This window comes from Oryza brachyantha, chromosome 9 (assembly GCF_000231095.2).
Source record: "Oryza brachyantha chromosome 9, ObraRS2, whole genome shotgun sequence".
In the NCBI taxonomy this organism is placed as follows: Eukaryota; Viridiplantae; Streptophyta; class Magnoliopsida; order Poales; family Poaceae; genus Oryza; species Oryza brachyantha.
The window spans coordinates 514,957-531,482 of NC_023171.2; the positions used below are offsets into that span (position 1 = coordinate 514,957).

Consider the following 16,526-nt stretch of genomic DNA (forward strand, 5'->3'; position numbering starts at 1 on the left):
AAAATCTATCCTCCACATCCTAAACGGATGTACACGGCCACATAACGTGCGAATACTTGAGAAATTTTAACTGTCACGGTTGAAATGCAATGCACGATTGCATCAGCTGTTAGCAATAATCTTGTCATTAGTGCATATTTTTATTTAGGTGCATGTAGCGAACTATCTGTGTAGGCTTTGCTTATGGTAGTAGTGAGAGCGGTACCGGCGAGAATACATGGCAGTACGTGTGATACATACGTGTTGTGAGCCGTGCGATGCGGTCAAGGAAGGTGCCAATATCTGCGACGTGCAAGTGCTGCTGAATTGCTAGTTCGTGTATAGATTAATTTGGCGGCAGTAGTGATTACTGGTTGCATGCAGTCCTGTTCAGGCCATGCAGAGAGTTCGTGGCAGGAGAAAATATAGGACTGATAGGTTTGCATGTCATCTACACGTTGCATACTTGCAGTGGTGGCCTCGTGTAGTGTAATTAGTGGTTAGTTGCATTTTATCTGCATGTTGGAGTGTGGCGTGAGTTCCGGCCAAGTGAGTTGGCTGCTGCATGTATTTTTCAGTCTATATAAATGGAAGAAAACGATGTGTGCACAGTGTGGCCGCATCAACCAAAACTTGAGTGTTTGTTCAGTGCACGTGTGTTTGTCCACCGACTCAAACAAGTGTTCTTTGTTAGTGCTAGTGATTAGCACAAGCAATTAGAGAGGAGTGATTCCTAACATCAGCTATGTACATTTGATAACTATGATGGTACAGGACCAACTAAAACCTACAGCAGTATATATATATACAAGTGTAAATTGCAAGCCATACAGTCACCAACTTTCAAACTACTCCACTATATACCCCCAGACGACTACTTTACGTCTTTACCCTGAACATGTTCCCGCCTGCCCTTGCATTGCTCACCACCTTATTTTGACTGTAAAGTAACAGCTGGCATTCATCGTCGGCCACTGCCACTACACCTGATTTAGCATCGACAGCAACGCACGAGACACGTCCACCTAAATTCCATGTATTAAAGAGGTTAGTGGATTACATTTTCCAGTTATAATCGGCTGGAAAGGTGACAGTGCTATGGAACAGACAAATCACTCCACCATGTAGCAAAACAGATACTGACCGGAACAATTCCATCTTAGCATCCTATTGAAGAAATAACAGTGAGGAATCAATACTAGCTATTCTAACAATGGTATGGTATTACAAGTTCCTTTTTAGACAATGTATTAGAAGTTTTGTTATGTATGTAAAACCCAAAAGTTTAGTTCTAGAATATGTAGAAAGCAAACAAAAAAAAGTTCTAACTCAATATAAAGATGCAAACAAACATCTTCAATAGCCAGTCTTCTTTGTTTTTGCATACCAACTTGTTATCTGGTTTGTGTTAACTATTTTATTTAAGAAGGCGTCAACTCAGATCACTTACGGTTAAAACATTGTGTACCGGCAAGTTTTCTCCCAGAAGACAATTCCCATGCATACAAGAGGCCTCCATGTGTTCCAGTGAATCCATGGTTACCACAAGCTTCTACAGCAGTAGCCCTGAGAGGAATGCAAATTGTTGAGATCAGAGATAGTTCGCGACTACAAAGGACTTCCTCAAAGGAGAGTTAATGTAACGAAGTGAATCATCAGATCTAAGATTTAATTCGGTATAATTCAAAAGCATGTTGCTTTGTTTGCATGTTAATCTTTCACTTTCTGATGAAATTTAAGCAAGTAAACCAGCCAGCAACTTCATCTGCATCAATGTGGAACTTTATCTAATGCATTTGGAAGAATTTTGTGTTGTCCATGCTTTGACCAATAGCAACAGATCCATGTGACCATGTTCAGCTCAACAGTGAGATATAAATGCATATATTCCAGAAAAAACCAAATATAACATAATTCCAGTAGTACTTATCACAATACATCATCATGTGCACGGTACCCTCAGATATGTATGCAAGAAAGCTCAAGATGACTGGCAATTGTGTTAGTCAATGCTGCATACATAACTTTGTGCCTGATATGCTTACATTCAAATGGTCAGTTTAGGCCCCTAAATGGTACCCATTAATCCTTATTGTTTAGCAGAACCATGTTTCTACCTTTGATTTTATTGAAATATTAAATCTTGAAAAATTAAAATTCGAAATTTTAATGAAGGAAAATGTGTGTTTTTTCCATGAACACCAATTGGTGATGATGGGATGCACATTTCCAAGAACCTAAAGTAGGTATACTTTAGTTTTAACTCATCTGCCTTGCATCCAATACAGGTAGGAATCCATTAAACCAAATCAATATAAACCAGAAACATCCGAGTGACATAAGACAAGCCTCCTAAGTTTATAACCAAATCAATATGAAATTATAAACCAGAAATAAGAAATCTACCCATGCATGAAGGAATAGTAGCAGCACAAATAGAAATCACACTGCTACATTATCCTTGGTACTGCACATAACACTTTTTTTATGTTTGTTTAATTTACCACACTGAATGTTTATTAATTTGTTTGCTGAATGTAAATGGAGGACCAAGGAAGCAAAGAAGATTCTGAGTAAACGGGGCTTGACCTCGCTCGTGTGTTGAGGTAATCCACAGCCACAACAAGGTTCTGAACTCTAAGGTTTACCTTCAAAGGCTTGTTTTCTTCTTATCATTAATCCAGAAAAGGTCCCCAACTCCCCCATACAAGAAAACTTAGTCTAACTGTATTTAACAAAGCAATATCCTAACAAGTAAATCTTAGCCCCACTGATCAGTCTTGAACTTTTTTTAAGACCATGTCTTGAACTATGTTCTTTCCAGTCTAACCATTTGCCATCTGCAACCACATTTGATACATTGAAATCATAGGCTGCTGATAGCCTGGTCCTTGCACTGCTTGTAAGTCTTGCAACTTACTGACTAATTTATTTATATTTGCACCAAACCTGTACAACTTTACAAAGATGCATCATTTTTTGGTAAGTAATTACTATCCTCTCTCTCCATCAAGAAGACAAGGCTTTTCCACTCTTAAGATTATTACTGGAAACATCAAAAGAAAGCTATATATCAATTTATGCATGGAGATTATCATGATTACATGCTGGTGCATCTGGACAAGCAGAAATGATCTATTAAAAAAATGGTATCAACTTAGGAGCAGTTAGGTGACTTCGTTTTAAGAAAATAAGCACCCAAATGTGCCTCAAGGAGAACTCAAACTTGGGTGATTTTATGAACCCTGCTAGCATGATCCCAAACGTTTCTATATTAGATGAAATCAATCATTTCGTTCACCGGTGATAGGTAAGCAACATATTATAGCAGCTGTCCCAACACATCCCCAATTCCATCAGAATGACTAGATTGTATAAAACACACATTGTTATAGACATTAGTGAAAACAGCATAAATGTAGTTTGCCTCTGCAAATAAGTTTTAGGAAAGCCATTTAAAAAAATACTAACATTTTTCTTCATAGTCTAGCCATGGAATACAAAATTTTTCCATGCAAGTACATAATAGAAAAAATGGAACATGCATCCATCTAAAATGGGTCCAAAAACCTGTATTTCTGGATCACAGAGTAATATTCTGATTAAACTTTTAAACTTGTGAGTGCAAGCATTGTAATAAACATATAAAGAACAATGCATTTGAAGGTAGGACCTCAAAGTTCAATGTAATAATTTCAAAACAATCAGTGAGAATCACTAGAATTATAAACATTCAGACATATCAAGAATGAGGCAATAATCAACACATGCCACAACTGTACATGGAGAGGTGAAGGTACCTTGGATCCAAAATACTTCCCATAAAAACAGTCTTATTTGCCAGCAGAGCTAGCCTCCATCGTGCATTGTGTTCATTTGCTCGAAGATCACTTTGATACTCAGCTACCGAAGCAGAAGAAATCAGAATCCAAATCGCTGTATCTTTTCCAGATGACAGAATGGACTCATTGTCAACTTTTCTGGACACACCACTAATTGTGATCTCTCGTAACCTTTTCTCACTGTCACTAAATGAAGCAAGAATGATATCCTCCTGCAAACTACAGGATACTACTGGCAGAATCTGAAAAATAATGATTCCTGGAGCTGTAAAGGTTGCCAGAATTGTTCGCTTGGCGATGTCCCTAGAAAATTGTTTATATCAAATCAGAACAGACCAGCAACGACTGGTGTAAATAAATTAAATTAAGAGAGCTTACATCAATAGCAAACTTGTTGACATGCATGGAGAGGTTGCATTACTAATAATACAATGTAAACGTGTGAATATATTTACACCTTTTTGTGAAGTTAAGCACATTCTATATGTTACAGAAGTCTTCAGAAGTTCAGCTTACTCAACGCAACAATGAATACTATTTATTATATACTTATAAACTTGATTTTTTTCAGTGAGTTTTATTATATTAATTTTACATTAGTCTTTCCAGAATATTAACTTCACTTTAACACAAGTATTTGCAGTGAATAAATCAAACTACAAAGCATATGTTGGTTTTGATTCACTTGGCAGGAAAAAAAAAAATTTTATAAGTTTGACCCAATCCACCTCGTTCCTCCTCTTTTCTGCTTGGAGTCTGTCCTAATCTATTTGTGTAGTACATCACTAGCACCTAATATTCCTGAAGCACATACTTATCAGTCTCCAACACAACATCCATCTTTGGACTATGGAACCTGGAAGAGCAATACTGTCAATACTCAATAGAACTCTTGAACACAGGATACCTTATAATAGGATATGTATTTAGAACAATGTGAACCAAATTTGGATATTAACCTGGAACTTGTCTCTTAGCTACAATTCATGCAAAAGTATCAGGTAGTAGCATATTACTAAGATCAAGATAAACGCAGAATCCGAGAGACAATTAAAATAAATGTATCAGCAAAGAGGGGCCCTGACGTACCACAAACAAAAGCTTCCTGCGCCATCATGACCAATGATGAGATTGCTGTTTTTTGGCATTCTTCTGAGCTCTAGTATTGAATGACCCACATTACTAAAACTAGGAATCACATACTCCTCTGAGATCATTCTGTAACAAAAGAACATGAGAATAAAGAACACCCAGTAGAAAGGTTATACGGGTATCCATAAGCCTAGTACAAAACATTATATATAAAACTTATGCCTTGTGCAAGATGAGTTCATTTGCAAGACTAGAGTATCTAGAATGAAGAGACAAATAGCCTTGTGGACAAACATCAATCTAGTATAGTTGGTTTTGGTATGTATGCAGCCTCGCACAATACCCTTGTAAGAAAAGTTAGCATAGGTGTTCTCTCTTCAATTAAAATGATTCTTTTATTAGTATGCACCATGCGGAAAATGGTAAAGTTAAAATTTTTAAATATTGGAGAATATAAACATTTTGAAGAGGAAGTTCAATTCAATGGCAAAGATAAAGGACTATCCTTCAGCAAATGTAGGGTGGAACACAAGAACCAAACAGATAATTAAACGTCACAATTAATGATGTTATAGACAACTTAGAAAAATCTCAGAGGATCAACGATCAGCGAACATCATTAAACAGGAAAATTTTATCAACTATTTGAAAGTTACCCCCACCCCTCCCTGGCAGCACGCAAGCAAGGAAGCAAACATGCATAACAAAGGGAAGGTGACGCAGAAAGAGAGATGACTCCAGTTTAGAGATGTTAGTTCAGAGCACAAGCCAGAAACAATATCAGATACTCTCCTGATCCTATCTTCTGACAGCATAGAAACCAATATGAATTTCCATTGAACAAGTTTTTGAAAACAAAAGGAAAATTTGCAAATAACAAAGAAAGAGTAATCCACATCATTTCTGGGTTACAAAGCAGAGAGTGGAAGTTTGCACGGAGAAAGCTATATGGAAAGAACACAGAGTAGAAAGCAGCAGCATGAAGGATTGAGGCCATAGCCATTAAAGTGCTACATTGAAGAATGTTAGTATTTTCATCAAAATGAATTGATACGCGGCCCTCCTGCATGTTTGATAAAAAATATATATTTTTCACAAGATAGGCTAATATCTTGCTCTTTACACATTTAGGCCCAGTTTGTGCTTTGTGATAGAATATGGCAACTTAAAAAAGTGCGCAGTGGTCAAAGTCCTGGTCCCTTGCCTTGGATGCAGGGTGGGAGAGACTTCACTCTCAAGTATTCTTGATTGATTTTCTCAATAGCATCAGCTTAACATGCAGTCACAAACAACCATATCTTCAGAGCAATCAAGTACAAGATAAGTTTACAAATTAACAAACAAAATAGTTTGAGGTTAAGATAAATAGTTATTACATCCTGTAAGATTTTTCTGTCTGGATTAAAATGATGTTGGTTCAAATCCTATAAGTTCTTTAAAGAAAAAAAACCACCACAGTGCCGAAGGAGGCTTCACAGCAATAATAAACCAAAGTAAAGCTCAGGATGGAAAGGGAGCATTAAACGTTAGTACGGCAGAAGTACATACCTCCACCCAGCAGCCATCATCCAGATATGGAGTTTTCCGCCATCTTCAACAGTTACAATGTAATTTGGTTCACAGATCAAAATGCAAGACAGTGTCCCACAAGCAATCAGTTTGGTCAAGAGTGAAACATAACCCAAATTCACAGATACAATTTTCAAACAATTAACCTCATACTGATTCAGTTTGCATAAGGAGCAAGAACAATCAATGCTTTGCCTCCTGTCATAAATATATGTGGTTAGCACCAATATAATCAGGACATCCAACACTTTCTTGGCTGGATCTAAGGGATGATATTACAACCTGCAAAAAGGCATTCTAATAGTGCCAAAGAAGACTAGAAACTGGCCATCAGGTGTGAACTGCAACCCAGATCTTTCAAATGGTAGCTGAAGAAAACAAAAGATATGAAAGTAATGAGTACTTACAGGTTGCTGACCAAAACATATAAAATGTACCCACGGTATGCTTACATTTCCTGTGCATGACCGCTCCATGGAGGACAGTAGAAGAGGAGTGTAACTGACAAAATAAGGTTTTGTCTCTTGTTGATCCTTAGGGATAATATTATATACATAAAGGAATCTTTGACAACTGTCTAAAAAGCCACAGAGCACATAGATCAGTAAGCTGCTGTTATTTTTGGTGTTCAGAGTGATAGACAAGACAGGCATTGGGTGCAGGTAGGATCCCATAAGATCTAGGTGAAGATTTGACACTCTTGGGGATGTTTCTTTTTGTTTACATAATGGACCATTTAAATGGTTAATGTCAGTAAGGGCACGCTCACGACAAGCATTGTCTTCATTCTTAGGAGGTACACATCCACAAACGTTACTCCCAAAACCAACAGAAATCATTGTGTTCTCATTGCCATTTCTGCATCCAGTTTGACATTCTTTCTGTTCCTCTAGCGAGTGATTTTTACCTGTTTTCATTTGAACATCAACAGACCCCGCTGTAACAGAGTTTATTCTTTCTAGCCCATACTTAGAATGATTCCCTGTACCGAATGACTCAAAAGCAACAAATCTGTCAACAAACTTAGTATCATCAAATTGACCGCCCATTTTCTCATAGTTATGTGCATTAGAATGAACTGGCTTCTCCAACAAATTTGTTAAAGACTCCCCATCCCTTGAGATTCCTGCCCTGCTCTTAGCAGAAGCTTGTGCATACAACCCATTCCTGAGGTTATTCTTATCTGACACATCAATCAAAATTGATGAGTCATTATTAATCCCACCTCTAGGGTCCTCAAATTGCTTTCCATCTTGTATTCGTCCAGCATTGCTTTCATTGTAGTTGGCAGGGTAGGAATTGTCCTTCTCACCGAACTCTTCCTCCAGACAAGCAAGGAGCGCTTCAGATAAAACATATTGACCCTTTTCATGATCATATATCACATCAGGTGTGTCTGTGCCATCATCTATCCCAATCTGACATTCAGAACGTCTGTCATGATCTTCCCTGTTATCATATGGCAATTGTGAGTGCACATTACTTTCCTTCGAGCATGCATCATCACACTCATGATGATGAGCACCCATGGATTTGGATGTATTGTCATGCCAAACCTGTTCATCACCCTCAAAACTATCTGCAATAACAGTATTCAGGTCATCTGTTCTGAAGGCTAGCTCATCAATCATGCCATCATCATTATCACAGAAGCCTTTAACCATTTCACAGAGAGATTTCTCATTGGAATATGTCGGAGAAGTTTTTACATTTATTCCTTCACAAATACTTGTACACACAGCTCCACCTGCTCAATACAAGAAATCATTACCACAATTCTAATAAAGAGGGGCAAAATGACATAGACTCCTTAGCGCCCCTAACTCTTGTTTGAGTAGGCTACTTTGTAAGAAGTTTCCATTTCTAAGAGAGTGATAACAGTTCTTAATTATGATGAAACAAAATTTCCATGAATATATATTTTATTACAGGTATGAAACTTACATACCTCGGCAACCAGCAGATGGATTTTCAGTTGAAACGGTTCTAGTTGAAGTAGTATATTCCTCTTTATTTTTATGCTTAACCTTCTTCTTCTTCTTTCTGTGAGTTTTCTTTAAAAGGGGGATAGCTTGGGGAAGCAAAATAGCCATCATAGACTTAGCTACTTCTCTCTCAGCTGATTCCAGATCAGACATTTGAGAGCTTAAATAAGAACTAGAAGATAAACCAACTTGTTCAGGTGAATCTGCAACTGATTCTCCCATATTATCATTAACCAAAGTATGTCTTGAGTTGTGAGGTATTTCTTTCAACAACGAAGGCGTGCATCTTGAACCAATGACATCCTGCAACTTGAACATCGCACAGCAACCATTGATATCAGATACTGAGCTTTGAACTTATCAACTATGAACCTTGGTGCCTCAAAAATTTAACTAATGAAATAGCATGATAATTCACAGGTTTGCTAAAAAAATGCACAAGCAGATAATACCTCCTTCCAAAAAATGCACAACCATGACAATTTTTTCACAGGGACAAAAGTGCACATGCACTTGTCTAGATACATAATCAAAATCCCTTATATTTTGGGCCGGAGGTAGTAAAGGATCACTTGACCAGCAGCGAAAACATGACCAGATTTCTTCAAATCTTAATTTTGGCATGGGTTAATATGTAAAGCCATAAAAACCATCCTAGTAGTAAAGAGAAACGTGTAAGCAACTATAAAGCATATTTCCTCACTCAAGGTTATAGCATTACAATAGGAAAGCATTCATATATTTATTGATGGAAGATAAGTGAGTAATTCACTGGACAGAGCTCCATAACCCATTTGGAAATCAAGCAAAGTAACACTATCAGAATCAGCCCAGAAAGAACTATGGATTCCTAGAGCATGATTATGATAACTGAATACAAATAAGTAACATATGGGAGGGGAAGATACAAAAAGGTATCAAAGAGTCAAATCATAGTAATTATTCAACCTCATACTTGGGAAATAAGACTTTTCACGTTACAGTGTTCATAAAATTAAATGGCACTTTCTTTCATGAACAGAAAAGGTAAATATACACGTAGGCTACTTTTAATTTTACAAAACAACCACCAATGCTTGATCACAACAGAGAAATCACAACCAACATGTTATTATACACAAAATCTGATGATTGAATGAAACCAATCATTAATTTGTGATACAGAAGTAATCAGACACCAAGTGTTCTTCAGGGACAAATACCATGAAAAAAAGAGTTGTGCTTACTTTGCTTGAGCCTTCATCAGCAGCTATATCCAGTTCATTGTCACAGTTATCAGCTGAAGTGGAAATATCCTGGTAGTGGACCCTTTTAGCAGTCCCTTCCTCCTGACTTGGCCTCATACTTCGTTTAGAAGGTCCACCCATCTTGTCCAAGCGAACAGATAAATCTTCATATCCATCAGAAACATCAGCTTCAACCTTACGGGTTAAAGGTGAATCAGTATCAGAAGTGACTGGATGATGCAAGTTTAGCTCAATTGCTCCAGTCGAACGAACTATAAGCTCACGAAGCAGCCTCTGAACAGATGCATTTTTGAACCCGAAAAGCTGCACAAGACCATAGCAGAACTGAAATTAAGATGAAATATGGCTATCAATGTTGAAGGCATATTCCTGCTATCTACTGAAAATTCTAAGGAAGTATGATTAAGCACTACATCCTAATGTTCCAATAGAAGGTCCTCGTCCAAATGGTTTTTACTATACTTCCTTGTTGGAACAAGTATTTTAATTCCAACTGCAAAAACTGATGTGCGATAGTACATGCCAGGGCAATGTGGTTCACGCTCTCATTTGCTAGAACCAAACTGCTCGGCCATGTATGTCTCTCCCTCCTTTTTCCTCTGGTATTTTATTGACCATTAACATAATTGTCCTTCAATGACAAGGTATCCAAACAGCATCATTTATCGCAGAACATTATCTCCAGCTCCAAAGCCAGCAGTTTGGTAGACACTAATAGAAATCAGTACATGTATGAAGATATAATAGCTCAGTATTAGAACTAGGAGCATAGTGGTGTTGCAATTTATGATCGTCTTTGGCAAGAAAGAACCACGGTTTAAACATGATAAATTCATTTGTTAGCTAAAAATTAAAATAGATATGAAATCCCAGGTAAGGGCATTGCCTCAACGCCATCAATCTTGTGAGGGAAGCTCCTTTTCCTCTGCCAGTCTCTGACCTTAGGCGCCGTCTTCTTCTGGAAGTTTTTCCAGGCTAAATCCGGGGTAGGCCCAGGGGCTGAATCTCCTAGGGTGGATGTGACCTGCAGCAGAGCAGAGCAGAGTGAGGCCGTGAGAGAGACCACCACCATTCTATTCTATATCGATGGAAAATCCATAGGGGATCTTGTATTGTAGTACCTACCTGGAACATAGGCCCTCTGGGTCCTTGCTGAATTTCCATGGTGTATGATATCCCGGAGAAGTGGCGGACGGCGCGGTAGCCCACCGGATAGGGGTATCGATCCTTGCCCTTGCAGTGATGAGCACGAATTAGATGGTTTTCGCTAGCTAGCTCCATCCAATTCCAACCCTAGAAAAGAGAGAAGGAGAGAGCGTACATACCCTGGAGCAGCTCCAGTACTTGCGCTCCCATTCGCCGCCGGAGAGGTACAGCGATCCCGCCGACACGATCTCGATGAAGCGCTCGCCGTCCTCCTCCGCCATCGCCGCCCAAAACAGATGCTATTGCTCTTGGGTTTGGGTTGGGGAACTTCCAAATAGGGGTTATTTTCTTGTGCTGCGTCTACGCGCGACTGTGGGGGAGGGCGGGAAACGAAAAGCTAAAAGGAAATTGGGCGCGAGCGGAACAAAAAAAAAACCGACTCCGCTGGGGATCGAACCAGAATCTCTGGTTCCGTAGACCAGCGCCTTATCCATTGGGCCACGGAGTCATCAATTATTTTAGCTCCTATAATTTCTCCCACATAATGAGGTGATGCACATATAATATGATCCAAAAATACTCTATGTCCAACATTGGTGTATAATGAACATACCACCGTTGTGGCATGTATACCACCCGTGTTGTAGGTCATCCGGGTTTCTCTCGAGTCCAACGCCTAGTCCCATAAATATTATTGTTGTTTCCTATCATTTATCATTGTTCAGCCGTAAATATGTAGGGTGGTATTGACGTCAAACCTGTCTGATCTGACATGTTGAACACACGCGAAGGCATGCGAGTCTCTACGTCACTCCAGTGCTGGATCTAAATTATTAGAAGAGGTGCGAGCATGTCAGTCAATTTCATCCTACAAATAATAAGATAAAAAATAAAACAAGTCGGTCGACTATCGAGCCAATGGATATAGAATTCAGCTAATAGGATGTTGATGTAGCAATGTTTAGCCGACAGGTTGAACAATTGGTCGTTGAAAGCTTGGATTGGCTAGGAGTCCAATAGAGATAAACTCAAATAGTTAAAATAACAATGAATCCTTTGTTATGATAGGTCCGTACCACTTGCATATAATCCTTATAAGCCGATGCAACACTTAAATAACTACTGACTTAAATAAAGTCGATTGGTGTAGAAGAGTAAGTCAATAAGTTATTCTATTAATATAAATACAATGAATGCGTGGACTGGCAAGGATCATCTATTATAATCAATCGATGATCGATCAAGATCAATAAAATATTTAGCCTAACCCACTGGGAGTAATATTAGAAGATCGGATCGAACCAAGATATTTCAAGATTACACCTAGCAATGTCAGGCAAGATATTAAACAGATCAAGATCGCTATCAAACTGATGAGCCGATGGCTGATAACTTATCGGCTAGAACTCCGATAAAACAGTGAACAAGATACATCGACCTGATATAAAACAATTTGATAAACACAATCTAATATAGATCACCGAATCAAGACAGTATTAGATTGAAAATATCAAGCCAATGTAAATCACCCAAAGTGGTCGACCAAATCAACATTGAGCTAAAATTAATATGATAATTAGCAACTGTAAAACTAGATCAAAAGATCGGACAAAATTGAGACAGTTCTGATCTATCGGATACGACTACTGGGGTCGGAGATCAAAGCGATGCAGCCTCGTGTTAGGTGCTAACTTTCTGCACCAAGACTAGTTTTATTAATCTGTGTAGATGTAGATGATTTTACAGAGACTCCGGATGTACATATTTCCTAAAAGATAAAAGGAAACACACAAATCCTAATCGGACTCTAAATTTAGTCCCTCTTGGTTGCAGCACATGTTTCCTAAAGATAAAAGGAAACATAGGCCTAATCAGACCCAACATGTATTTCCTAAACACAAAAGGAAATAATGTCCTAATTGGATATGAGACAAAACTCACTAAAGATAAAGCAAAATTACTAAATATTGCCTAATAAATAGATATAATTAATCTACCATCTCATGAACTTCACAATTTCTTCTTGAACTCGGACTCTTCGGGATAAGCTTTCCATCGGTTGACTGCGCACTTTTCTTAACCAAATCCCCTAAGGAATCCTACCAAATTTTGACATTAACAGGTGGTAAGCGAGACTGAAAGATCAATAGTACGCTAGGAACAGAGATTACCCAGGTTGAGGCTATCAAAGATGAGATAATATCTTACTCCCGCTTCACTGTAGATTAATTGGTTAAAACCTTGATAAGGCTCCACAATGAAAGCGATACGTGAATCTATAAATGTCATGCCCAGAAATTCCTCACACGAATTTCTGAACTTAATTGTGTATTAAAATCCCTGTCCAGGACCAGCCAGGTACACAAAAAGACAATAGTGATTATATAACCATCGTTCTTAGAAACAACTGAAAATAACACTTATTCTAACGAAAATGCAGCGGAAAGATAGGTAGACTAGCTCCAGCAGGTACGGCTCCAGTCCACAGGCAAAGAAATTCTTTGCAGACCAGCTCACTTGTCATGCCTAGAAATTTACACCAAATTTCTGAACAATAACATGTATTAAATCACGGTCCAGAAATCAGCCCGAGTACACACTATGACAAATTAATACACAGTTTCACGACTGACTTAAAAACAAACAAAAACAATTATCTATCGAAATGCAGCAGAAAAAGAAAACAAACTAAACCATCTAATCTTCAGCTTCAACTGGTGATGACGGCTTCACACCACAGGCATTCTCGACGGCGGACTGAACCTCACTTCAACCTTCGGAACAACCTTTTGATTGGAACTCTGACACTTGCTCTGGTGGGGAAAAATTAAGCAAGGCTGAGTACAAACCACCGTACTCAACAAGTAACACCCAAGAGATGAAGAATAATGAATGCAATAGGGTATCCAGGATAGGCTAAGGTTAAATTACACAAAGCTGCAGTAATTTAGCAAAACAGTAGATAAAATAGATTGAAATAAAAGTAATGTAAGCAATTAAAATAATCATCCACTATCCAACGTTACACCACGTTGCAACAGGCCCAAACCCTCTATCCAACGTTACACCACGTTGCGACAGAGCCGAACCACTGCCAATGTTACGCCACATTGCGCAGGGTCAAACCAGTTCCAAGATTAATCAAGTTATTTAAAAGGTTCGCTAATCCCAGTGAATCTGTCAGTTCGCCCAATAACCGCGGGCACGACTATTCGAATAGTTTTACTCTGTAGAGGTGTACAACTTTACCCACAAGATATGGCTCCCAAGCATGTTACCATACCCCAACGTATCACCACAATACCTTAGTACGGAAACCATGATAAGACCTTTCACCTAACCCTCCCTAGACAATCGCACCACATTTCAGGTTTCACCCCTCCTTTACACCAAGTTGGGCAGTCCCCTCTTGTGCCTTGGTGAATCCAGAAGCAGCAGAGGCTTTCGTTACACCACGATTGCCCGTCCATACTCCATCACGCTCACCCTTGCCTTGGTACGTCGAATAGGGACAAGCTAGATTACGAGTCTCACCGTTGCCCACTCTGGCTTGTGGTTAGTACGTGGAAGACTTCCAGGCTTTCCCGAGAACTGGTCCTTAATTGCCATGAGCACGACTCTCAAAACCATGCACCCACAGCCCACCATAAGCAATATTTTAGTTATATTAATCCCCATCGGGAAATTCATCATGATCAACAACCATTAAAGGTCTATCAGGTCTAATAATTAATGAAATAATAATTGGTGAGCTAGTTGAATGAAGCATGGCTAAGCATCGCCTAATCCTAATTCTAGTTAAATTGACCCTGGGATGACAATAACAATGAGTGGGAATCAACGGGTATAAAGGTAAATGCCTAGTAGATAAATAAATAATAAGGTCAAAACAATGCATGTTTGAACGTAAAGCGGGGAATTTTATAAACATAGGTTCAATATGATCAAAGAAGGGTGCCACTTGCCTTGCTCAGACCCACGAGGAACTTCGACGATGACTTTGAGAACGAACGACGCTTCAACGGGGTCAAAACCTACGACAAACAAGACAAAACAAGCAAAAACAGACTATAAAACTACTGAAACAGAGAAAAACTATTTTTAATGGATTCTTGGTATTTTTCTGGATTTAATGAAACTTGAATGGACCAAAACGGAGACTAGATGAATTACTTATGAATTTTATAAGTTTTCTGGGTTTTTAAACTAAACAGAAAAGTCCTAAATCAATTATTGCGCAATTAATAGGGCTGCTGACGTCAGCGGAGGGGAAGGTGGCGGCTGACAGGCGGGCTCCACTTGGCGGTGTGATGGGAGGGAGAGAGGAGGGGGCTCGACGGGTGGGGTCCACCGGTCGGTGACCCGGGGCAAAGAGGGGAGGGGGACGACGGCACCGCCGACCAGGGGAAGGCGGCGACGTTCGGCACGGAGGGCGGCGAGTGGCGCGAAGTCTGGCAGGCAACGGCGACGACCGGCGGCACGAACCGACGGACGACGGTGAACCGGTGGGCGACGGAGATGGCGGCCACGCCGGGAGGAGGGCGGCGACGGGGACGACGGCGGCAAGTCGGCGAGGTGGCGGAACACACGGCAAGGCGAATGGGACGGCGGCGTGCTCGCGTAGGGGTGGCGCGGGATGACGGCGACGCCCGCGCACGGCAGCGGGAGGTGGCGATGATGTGCGGCGGTGGGAGGCGGCGACGGGCACCTGCAGCGGCGGCACGGCGATTGCAAGGGCGCACGATGGCGAACAGTGGCAAGGCGGGAGCGGCGACGGAGAGGCGAAGGCGTGCCGCGACGCATGGTCTGGGGTGGCGGTGACACGGCGAGCTCGGCACGCGCCTGTGTCGGCGGTGACGGGGAGAGGTCGGCGAGGTGACGATGACGGAGGCTGAAGGGGCGACGCCGGCGGGGGACGGCGCACGACGCTCGGCGGCGGCGTGGGGGAGTCGACGTCGGCCGGCGGGCTCGGGGAGGACGACGACAGCGACGCGACGGGAGGGCAGCGGTGCCACAGACGAGGTCGTGTCTGCGACGGTGAGGCGAAGGAGACGGCGGGCGGAGGGACGACGACGACGGCCAAAGCGCGCAAGGGCGCGGCGACGACGTCTGCTCCAGTGAGCGTGGGTGGAGGGGAAAAGAGGGGGAGATAGGGAGATGGATGGGCTCACCGGCGGCGGCGTAGGTGAGGTTACGTCGGCGAGGTCAAGGCGGAGGTGGTGACGCGGGGCGACGACAGGCATCCGGCAGCGAGATCGATCGACGGCGGCGAGGAAGCGGCGACGTACGGGCGGGGGAAAGGGTGGCGGCGGCGCGGCGCAGCACGGGATTTATAGGGGGAAGGCGCCGGCTAGGACGGGGTGGCGGTTGCGGAGTCCGTACCGGCCATGGCGCGGCAAAGGCGGCGACGGGTTCGGCCATGATGCGGCGGCGCGGCGAAGTCGGGGCGGAGGCGGACTCGGGCGCGGCCGGCGCAGCGGGGTGCGGTCGCTGACAGGCAGGCCCCGCCTATCAGTGGCGTGACGGAGGAGGGAGGATGGACTCCACGGGCGGCGCAGCGCGCGGGCGAGTAGGCGAGTTGGGCCGAGGCGGCTGGCGGCTGTCACACCCGGAGTTTCGTCCTAAGCCTAAAATCGTAAAAAGAAATCTGTAATTAACAATTGGCT

The 16,526-nt window shown here is 41.4% G+C and overlaps 1 protein-coding gene and 1 non-coding gene across 2 annotated transcripts; both read right to left on the bottom strand.

Moving 5' to 3' along the window:
• Positions 1-591: 591 nt before the first annotated feature.
• LOC102720352 lies at positions 592-11,141 on the bottom strand. The gene is made up of 12 exons (XM_015841049.2): positions 11,040-11,141; positions 10,840-10,947; positions 10,601-10,738; positions 9,694-10,017; positions 8,431-8,776; positions 6,935-8,229; positions 6,765-6,850; positions 6,462-6,680; positions 4,911-5,039; positions 3,780-4,124; positions 1,430-1,545; positions 592-1,004 (listed from the first exon to the last, which is right to left on the bottom strand). The coding sequence occupies exons 1-12, from the start codon at positions 11,139-11,141 to the stop codon at positions 859-861; spliced, it is 3,354 nt and encodes a 1,117-aa protein (XP_015696535.1). The 3' UTR covers positions 592-858.
• A 155-nt stretch (positions 11,142-11,296) lies between these two features.
• On the bottom strand, positions 11,297-11,368 carry TRNAR-ACG. The gene has a single exon. It is a non-coding gene; the product is annotated as a tRNA-Arg (tRNA).
• Positions 11,369-16,526: the final 5,158 nt, after the last annotated feature.

Bases quoted from the DNA above. Each gene is read 5' to 3' on its own strand.
- LOC102720352 (XM_015841049.2), bottom strand. From the start codon at position 11,141: ATGGCGGAGGAGGACGGCGAGCGCTTCATCGAGATCGTGTCGGCGGGA. The intron at 10,948-11,039 runs GTATGTACGCTC...CATCACTGCAAG, and splicing joins AGTACTGGAGCTGCTCCAGG to GGCAAGGATCGATACCCCTA. The intron at 6,851-6,934 runs GTAAGCATACCG...TGTTTTCTTCAG, and splicing joins AGCGGTCATGCACAGGAAAT to CTACCATTTGAAAGATCTGG.